The sequence below is a fragment of the Phascolarctos cinereus genome, unplaced genomic scaffold, assembly GCF_003287225.1.
Source record: "Phascolarctos cinereus isolate Bilbo 61053 unplaced genomic scaffold, phaCin_HiC Scaffold_1;HRSCAF=81, whole genome shotgun sequence".
In the NCBI taxonomy this organism is placed as follows: Eukaryota; Metazoa; Chordata; class Mammalia; order Diprotodontia; family Phascolarctidae; genus Phascolarctos; species Phascolarctos cinereus.
Genome location: NW_027555514.1, coordinates 295,070,582 through 295,078,499, shown reverse-complemented (window position 1 = coordinate 295,078,499; position 7,918 = coordinate 295,070,582). Strand labels below are relative to the sequence as shown.

The following is a 7,918-nucleotide window of genomic DNA, read 5'->3' as shown; positions in this document are numbered from 1 at the left end:
CATGGGTGATCCCTGCGTCCTCCCGTTCGCCCGTGCGTGCTCCTGTGACCCTGTACGTTCCCGCCCACTCGACGTTGCGCATGCGCACCCGGTGGCGGGGTCCTTCGGGCAGCACCAAAGGCAGCCCCGGGGGGGCCTCCTGGCGTCCATCCGGCGTCCGCCGCGGGCAGCCCCTGCCGTTGCATAGCAGCGGGGTTGTCGCTGCCGTGCCCGAGGCCAGGGAGGCCAGGGACGCCAGGGACGCCATGGCCGGGGAGCCTGCACGGGCCGGAGCCGGGGCCGACGCGGGGCCGGAGCTGGACCAGGAAAAGTACGATGCGGCCGAGAACGTCAAGATCATCTGCCTCGGGGACAGCGCCGTGGGCAAGTCCAAGTGCGTGGGGGGTGGGAAGCACGGGCCCTTGAACGCCGAGCCCAGTGGGTGGGCAGCCTTGAACTCTAAGCCCAGCTGTAGGAGGGAGCCTTGAACCCTGAATTCAGGGGCCGGGGGAGGGGCATGCCTTGAACGCCAAGCCCAGAGGTGGAGGGAGCCCCAAACTCCAAGTTCAATGGGTGGGGGGCCTTGAACGCCAAGCTCAGAGGTGGGGGGAGAAGCCTTGAACCTTGAGGGGGAGCTTGAACGCCGAGCCCAGGTGGGGTTGGGGGGGGAGCCCTGAATGCCAGACCCAGCAGAGGAACCCGAAGCACAGCTGGCTGAAGGACCCTGCCTCCCTTGTCCATCTTCTCGGGACACACAGGTAGAACAGAACTTGAACCCAGGGCCCTTGTTCCTGGCCAGCACGCTCTCCCTTTGGCTGTTAGGGCCTTGTCTCTAGGCTTTTCTTGGATCACAGGGAAGGAGTTAGGAGAGAGGACACAGTAATGATGATAATGGCTCCCCTGGACATAGTGCTCCGTGGTGGGACCCATTTAACAGAGGGGGAACTGAGGCCCAGAGAAGTGAAGGCACTTGTCCAAGGTCATAGAGCTAGTAAATGTCCAAGGCAGGATTTGAACTGAGGTCTTCGTGGCTCAGAGGCACGGATGCCTTCTAGGAGGCACTTGGTGACACCCAACCTGAGGAGTGGGCCTGGGGAGCAAGTGGTGGGAAGGTTCCCTGCAGGAGAGAGCTTTAAGATCCAAACCAGGAAAAGTGCATTTGCCTCCTTCACAGCCGGCCGTTTCCCAGCCCCAGCACACAGTCGGTGCTTAATAAATGTGTATTGGCTGCCAGGGGCCCACAGTCTGTGCCCTGGACAGCTCAGGCTCTGTGTGGCAGAGCACTGCATGGGGCCCCGGGGGCTCAGAGCTAAGCTGGGTTCTGGCCCTCAAGGAGCTCCCAGCCTATGAAACAGAGAGAAAACAAGCCTCTTGGGGGGCAGGGGGCCATAGGGGACCTGGAAGGGGATGGAGGAGTGTGTCAAGACCTCCCACAGAGGGGCCACTGACCAGCCTCTCTTGTGCTTGCAGGCTTATGGAGAGATTCCTCATGGACGGATTGTATCCTCTAGGCACCCTCCCTGCCCTCGGCCCCTGGGACAGCCTTGGCTGGGGGTGGTGAACACAGGAAGCTTTGTGGAGTGGGAAGAGACCTAGACCCCTTCTTCTGAGCACCTGTGACCTACTAGCCAAGGCTGGCTGCTCCCCACGCAGTGCGAGCTCAAGGCCACAGCACCTGGGAACCCCCTTACTTCTCTGGGAAGCGGCCCCCTACTAGCCACTGAATCATCCAGGTCCATTCCCCTCCCTTCTGTGTCAGCAGTTATCACTGACCCCCGAGACTCCTGCCTTTTCCTCAGGGCACTGACCTCAGCTCTGGTCACTGGCTCCTCTACCCCTGACCCAGGGGCTGGTGATGGACAGTAGGGCATCGGAGAGCCAGGGCACAGCTCCAGGGCAGCGCTAACAATCCTTGTCTCCTCTCCTCAGCCTCTGCCTCTGTCTGTCTCTGTCTGTCTCTCTCTCCCTCTCTCTCCCTGCCCCCCCTTCTCTCTCCTCTCTCTTTGCTCGCTTTCTGTCTCTGTGTCTCTGTCTCACTCTATATATATATTCCCCTCCCTCCCTCCCTCCCTCTCTCTCCTCTGTGTCCTCTCTCTTTCTCTCTCTCTCTGTCTCTCTCTCCCTCCCTTTCTCTGTCTGTCTCTTTCCTTTCTCTTCCTTTCCTCTCTCTCTTTCTCCCTGCCCCCTCTCTCTCTCCTTTCCTTGTTCTCTCTCACTCTCTCTGTCTCTCTCTCTCTCTGTCTCTCTCTCGCTCTCCCCCTTCTTCCCCCGTCTCTCTCTGTGTCTGTCTCTCTATCTCTCTCTCTCTTCCTCTCTCTCTCCCCCCTCCCTCCCTCTCTCTCTGTGTTTCTGTCTCTCTGTCTTTATCTCTCTTTCTCTCTATCTCTCTCTTTCCTCTTTCTCTCTCTCTCTGTCTCTCTCTTCCCCTCTCTCTATCTCTCTGTCTCTTCTCTCTATCTCTCTCTTTCCTCTCTCTCTATCTCTCTCTTCCCCCCCCTCTCTCCCTCCCTCTCTCCTCTCTCCTCTCTCCTCTCTCCTCTCTCTCTATCTCTCTCACCACCACCCCTTTTCTCTCTCACAATGACCTCATCAGCTCCCTGGGGTTCCGTTGCCATCTCCTAGGCAGGGAGTTCCCCGATCCCTCTCTCTGGCCCATGTTTCTCTCCCGGGCTCCAGTCCCCCATCCCCTGCTGCCTGTTAGAGTTGTCCTTAACCCGAGGGGAACAGCCAGCCCCAGCAGCTGTCCACCTATGCCCTGACACTCTACAAACACACTACCACTGTCGACGGCAAAACCATCCTTGTGGGTGAGCAGCATCGGGTGGGTCGGGGAGGAGGAGGAGAGGGAGGGAGGAAAGACCAGAGGAAGGAGGGGCCTTAGTGCCAGGAGGGGCCTGGGAAGGACAAGGGTGTAGGGGGGTGGGCAAGGGGGCCTAGGGGAGCCCGGGGCTGGGATGGTCTGGCAGAGTGGGAGACAGTCAGTGCACGTCCTCCACCCTCTCCGGCGCCCCTGCTGAGCCATGAGCCCACCCCCAGCCAAAGGTCCCAGTAAGGGCAGTCCACTCTGGGGCAGCTGTGGAGCCCCGGCCTCGGCTGGTGCCCAGGGTGACCCCTGAGAGGCTGGACACGGCTGTTCTGTCCTTGCCAGCCCTGTCTGTGGCCTGAACTTGTCCACTTTCTTGGCCGCGCCCAGCCCTGTTTACAGACTCCCCTCATCTGGCCTTGCCTCCCCCATCCTGCTCCTTAGAGTGTTAGCGGGTGTCCATGTGAGCCCTGTCCCAGCCCGTTGGAGGCAGTGAGGAGGTGGTTGGGGGAGTCAGGAAGACGCAGGACTCCCAAGGAGCTGGGCTGGGCAGAGGAGAAGGCGTGCAGGGTGAGGCAGGGGTCCCCTGGGCAGCCCTCCCGTGGGGAGCCAGGCCAGCATGCCCCCCTTGTCATTGCCCCCCCATCCTTCTCTCCTGGTGACACCCCAGGCAAGTGTGGGCAAATGCCCACCCTCAGAGCACACACGTGTACAAGCTTATACTCGTGTGTTCACATGTGTGTACACATAAATGTGTGTACATGCATGCACAGGCACATGCAGCAGACATGTAAACACTCGTACCTGTGTGTGTACACATAAATGTGTACATGTATGCGTAGGCACACACAGCAGGCATGTTAATGCTCATGCACATGTGTGTACACACATCTACATGCATGCTCACATGCTTGGACATGCACATTCATGTGTTTATGATGCATGATGTACGTGCATGCACACGTGTGTGCTCGTGTCCAGTGACTTCTCTATCCCTGGGGTGGGAAGGGCTTGGTTCCTGAGGCTGGGGCCACGCCCTGACATCCACGCTTTTGCCACAGATTTCTGGGACACGGCGGGCCAGGAGAGGTTTCAGAGCATGCACGCTTCTTACTACCACAAGGCACACGCCTGCATCATGGTAGGTGGGGGAGGGGCTCACTCAGCAGGTCTCGGGGATGGTCTGGGCCGCCCTGGCACCCGTGATGGCTGGTGACCCTCCATGGCCCGGGGACAGGGAAAGCACCCTTGCTCCCTTCCGGGCCGCTGGCTCTCAGGGAGGGAGTCTCGCCAAGATTCTACCCAGAGCCCCACCCCCTCCCTCACACTCCGGACCCAGCTGGCTCTTGGGCCCTGGTGTTGGGCAGATCTTGGAATTCTCCAGGCACCCCCTTGCACCCATGCAGGATGGTCTCCACCCCCCTCAGAGCTTGGACGAATTTGGGGCAGGGGCCAGGATTCCCTCAAGGCCAGACAGCCCAAACCTAGGCAGTGGGTGAGGCCAGGCTTGGATGCAGCTGGGAATGAGAGCCTGCTGGGGTTCCCACCGCTGCCCTGAGGGCCTGGGCTCCCCAGTGCCCCTCTCAATCCATCCCCGTCTGCTCTGACCAGGGCGCTGTCCTCCTCGGTTCCCAGCTTGGACCCTTCCAGGAAGGCGCTGGCGTGGAGGCTCCCAAGGGGACAGACAGGAGTCAGAGGTCTCCAAGGGCAGGTGGTGCCACCTTCTGGGTCATCCATCTGTGGCCTTTGAGGCCTGGAGAAAAGCCCCTAGCTTGTCTCCCTCCCCCTTCCATTTTTCCACACTTGGCCCCCCGGGAGGAGGCAGAAGGAAGTGTTCCCAGAGGACAGTGTCTCCCAGTATCCGTGCCGTGTGGAGAGATTTGGGGAGTCTGGCCTCGGATGGGAAAAAGCTGCCGCCTGATTTCCACATACTTGGCTCCTTCATAACGGTGCCTTTAACAATGAAGGACTGAGTCTGAGGAGGGGGATGTCCAGGCCAGACCAGGCCAGGAGTCGTCCCCACCTACTTTAGGGAAGGGCTGTCCGGGCTCTCCTGTTGGGGAGTAGAGTAGGAAGGAGGTGGTTGGCGGGGCATCTCAGGGGTTCTGGAAGCTAGCAGTTCAGCTTTCAGATAGCCTGGGACCCCTGGGTAGGCCTTGCCCCAGGACCAGCTGGAGGAAAGTAATCGTCTGTCCGGTCAGTCCTCCCATCCTGTGACGTCCACAAGGATGCCCCGTCTGTGCGAGGGATGGGCTTCACTGCCTAGGACCCTGGGAGGTGAAAGCTGTCCTCGCCAGGGGTGTTCTTCCAGACTCCCAAGGGTGGCTCTATCTACTGGGCAGCACTGCCCCCCTGCGTCCCAGAAAGCCCCGCAAAACTGTTCACGTGGACCCCGTCTAGTGAGTTTCCAAGACCCAGAGAAGAGTCTCTGTGAGTCGGGGTGGGCGCCTTGGGCCCATGTCTGCCAGGAGCCCTCCCACCAGAGACTCCCCAGCCCCCGGGGCTTCCTGGGCAGGCAAAGGCACACCCCGATCCCTTCAGGCCTGGGCTCTGTGGCCCCAGGCACCCCCAAGGGCTGACAGAGCTGATGCACAGATGCCCATCCTGGTGCCAGGGGCAGAAACAAGGTCCCATTGAGAGCCTGACGGGACTGAATAATTCCGCCTCTGGGAACAAGCCCTGGTCAGTGGTTGAACCAAGGGCAGCCCCCGGAGTCCCTCTGGGGGAATGAAGACAAGTGCAGAGAACCAGGATGGGCCTGGAGCAGGCAGGCAGGAACCCAGAGCAGTCCTACTCTCTGTGGTACAAGTGGGAGCCGGGTGGAGATGGGGAGTGCCAGCCTGCCAAGCTGCCTTGCCAATTGACTGATTGATGGATGGGGGGTGTGCCCTTCCTGCCGGCTGTGTGGCATCCAGAGTCCAGGGCTTGCTGAGGGGCTGGCCCCTAGAAGCGAAGGGCTTGGAGCTCCTAAGTTCTGAACAGGTGCCAGGGTTGCACTCATTTGCAGCTGCGTCCCCCCCGTGCGCCCTTTTTTCTTAGCGTCCTGGATGTCTGTGTCTGAGGGCTCCAGCAGTGGGGAGGGGAGCCTCCTTAGAGCTGCCTGGCCCCTTCTTCTCACCCCAGGTGTTCGATGTGCAGAGAAAGGTCACCTACAAGAACCTGACCACCTGGTATTCGGAGCTTCGAGAGTTCCGCCCCGAGATTCCCTGCCTCGTGGTGGCCAATAAGATTGATGGTGGGGGCCGGACCTTGGGGTGGGTGAGGGGGTGGGGAGGCAGGCGGGCTGACCCGGAGCCGCGCAGCCCCTTCCTTTGGCCACCTGCACTGACCCTGTCTCCCTCTCCAGCCGACACCAACGTGACCCAGAAAAGCTTCAACTTTGCCAGAAGGTTTGCACTGCCTCTGTACTTTGTCTCGGCCGCCGACGGCACCAATGTTGTGAAGGCAAGTTTGTTGGGCTGGGGGTGATGGGCGAGCACAGCCTGGGCGGGGGCACAGGGTCTCAGGGAGGCGCGCCCCGCCCCTTGAGGACCCTCTTTCTCTTCTCTCCCAGCTCTTCAATGATGCTATCCGTTTGGCAGTTTCTTACAAACAGAATTCCCAAGACTTCATGGATGAGGTTTTACAAGAGCTTGAGGTGGGGCTTGGGAGGGGACTGGGGCTGGGGGGAGCCTCCTTTCCTCCCTCCCTTCCTGCCCCTGCACATCCTCTGACTTTGGACCTGTCTGAGGCAGGTGTCTCACCTACAGCTTTTCTCACAGAACTTTGAGCTGGAGAAGAAGGTAGGGTCCGGGTCGGACCAGGAACAGAGTGAAGCCCTCGGGAATCTTCCGTCTCCCTGAGTCTCCCCTGCCCTCCCCAGCATGCCATGAAGCAGCCTGGGGCCCACCACCCCCACCTTGCTACTGCCCCCTCCGCCAACTCCCTCCTGCGCCTCACTGGTCCCCAGCTTTCCCAGCCCTGGGATATGGCAAGAGAAGCACAGAGACCCCAACCCAAAAGGGAGGGAGCAGGGTCCATAACAGGATGCTGGAGATGGACAGTCCATCCCCCTCATCCCCGCACACATCCCAGAACAGGTGAGGGATCGGAGTCAGTGCTGGACATCCACCCCCCCCCCAGGACAAGAAGGGGTGGTCTGCCATCCCTACCCCGTTTGGACTGGGGCAATGAGGTGATATTCTATGGATCCACCCAAGGAACAGAACATTAAATATTTTTTTCTCAGCATTGAGCGTGGGGCCTATTCCTTGGTAAACAGATTCTTAACTTTCCGATCAACTCTTTCTTCCCTCCCCATAAAAAAACAAATAGACCCTGTATCCATACAACGTCCTGGATTCCCCCTGCCTTGACACATCCATGCTCCCTGTTCCCAGATGCCCGCAGGTTTGTTTGCTGATAGCCAGGCTCTGTGGGTGGGTAAGACTGGTGGTCGATGACTGGAGCTCAGGCCCGGCTCCTTCCTCTTGAACAGCAGGGTCAGCCTGGCATCTTACAGTGGGCATGGCCCCATGGAGCTCTCCTTTCTCTCCCTTGTCAGTGGTGATGACCAGTGAAGGTCCCCAAATCCACCTCATCCACAACCAGGGTTTCCTGTGAAGGAGCCATGGAGGGAAGGAGGCTGGAATTGGGGCTTTCAGCTTGAATCTGCGTCATCGGCAGGGGAGGAGCGGCCACGTGAGCCACGGAGGCCAGTCAGGAGGACCATCACGGGAGAAGTGGATGCCCAGTGATGTTGGCAGGGGCAGGGTTCGTCCCATTCATGGCTCGCTTCTTTTCTGTCCTGTTAGGCTGGCAGTTCCTCCAGGGCAGGGCCTGTCGGGTGCCCTCTTTGTGCCCACAGTGCTCTGCTCAGGGCCTGGCGCACAGGAGGCACTTAACGTGGCTTGAGCATCCCAGCTTCCAGACCCAGGGTGTCTGGGGCAAGTGAGAAGAACGGCCAGGGCTGCCGCATCTCCTGGAAGAGCCAGAAGATGGAAGGAGGTCTCTGGCGGATGCAGGGTCGGGCTGAGTGGGATGGGGGTGAGAATGGCCATCGAGTCTCATGGGATGGCCCTGATTCCCTCTTGGGCAAGCAGGCATCCCTGGGAACAAGAGGAATGTTCTGGAACTGTGGGGCTCCCCAAAAGGAGA

At 59.9% G+C, this 7,918-nt stretch overlaps 1 protein-coding gene across 5 annotated transcripts; it reads left to right on the top strand.

Annotated features, from left to right (window-relative positions):
• The first annotated feature begins 10 nt into the window (after nt 1–10).
• Nucleotides 11–7,012, top strand: LOC110201616 (rab-like protein 2A). 5 transcript variants are annotated; one of them, XM_020977408.2, is made up of 9 exons: nt 11–373; nt 1,450–1,479; nt 2,707–2,786; nt 3,844–3,923; nt 5,906–6,017; nt 6,129–6,226; nt 6,336–6,419; nt 6,544–6,564; nt 6,862–7,012. In XM_020977408.2, the coding sequence occupies exons 1-9, from the start codon at nt 81–83 to the stop codon at nt 6,958–6,960; spliced, it is 897 nt and encodes a 298-aa protein (XP_020833067.2). In that variant the 5' UTR covers nt 11–80; the 3' UTR covers nt 6,961–7,012. The 5 variants fall into 5 exon arrangements, with proteins under 5 accessions (XP_020833067.2, XP_078004345.1, XP_020833066.2 ...); XM_078148219.1 differs by having other exon boundaries at nt 6,857–7,012; XM_020977407.2 differs by having other exon boundaries at nt 6,532–6,564.
• Nucleotides 7,013–7,918: the final 906 nt, after the last annotated feature.

Bases quoted from the DNA above. Each gene is read 5' to 3' on its own strand.
- LOC110201616 (XM_020977407.2), top strand. From the start codon at position 81: ATGCGCACCCGGTGGCGGGGTCCTTCGGGCAGCACCAAAGGCAGCCCC. The intron at 2,787-3,843 runs GTGAGCAGCATC...CTTTTGCCACAG, and splicing joins CGGCAAAACCATCCTTGTGG to ATTTCTGGGACACGGCGGGC. The intron at 6,420-6,531 runs GTGGGGCTTGGG...TCTCACCTACAG, and splicing joins AGGTTTTACAAGAGCTTGAG to CTTTTCTCACAGAACTTTGA.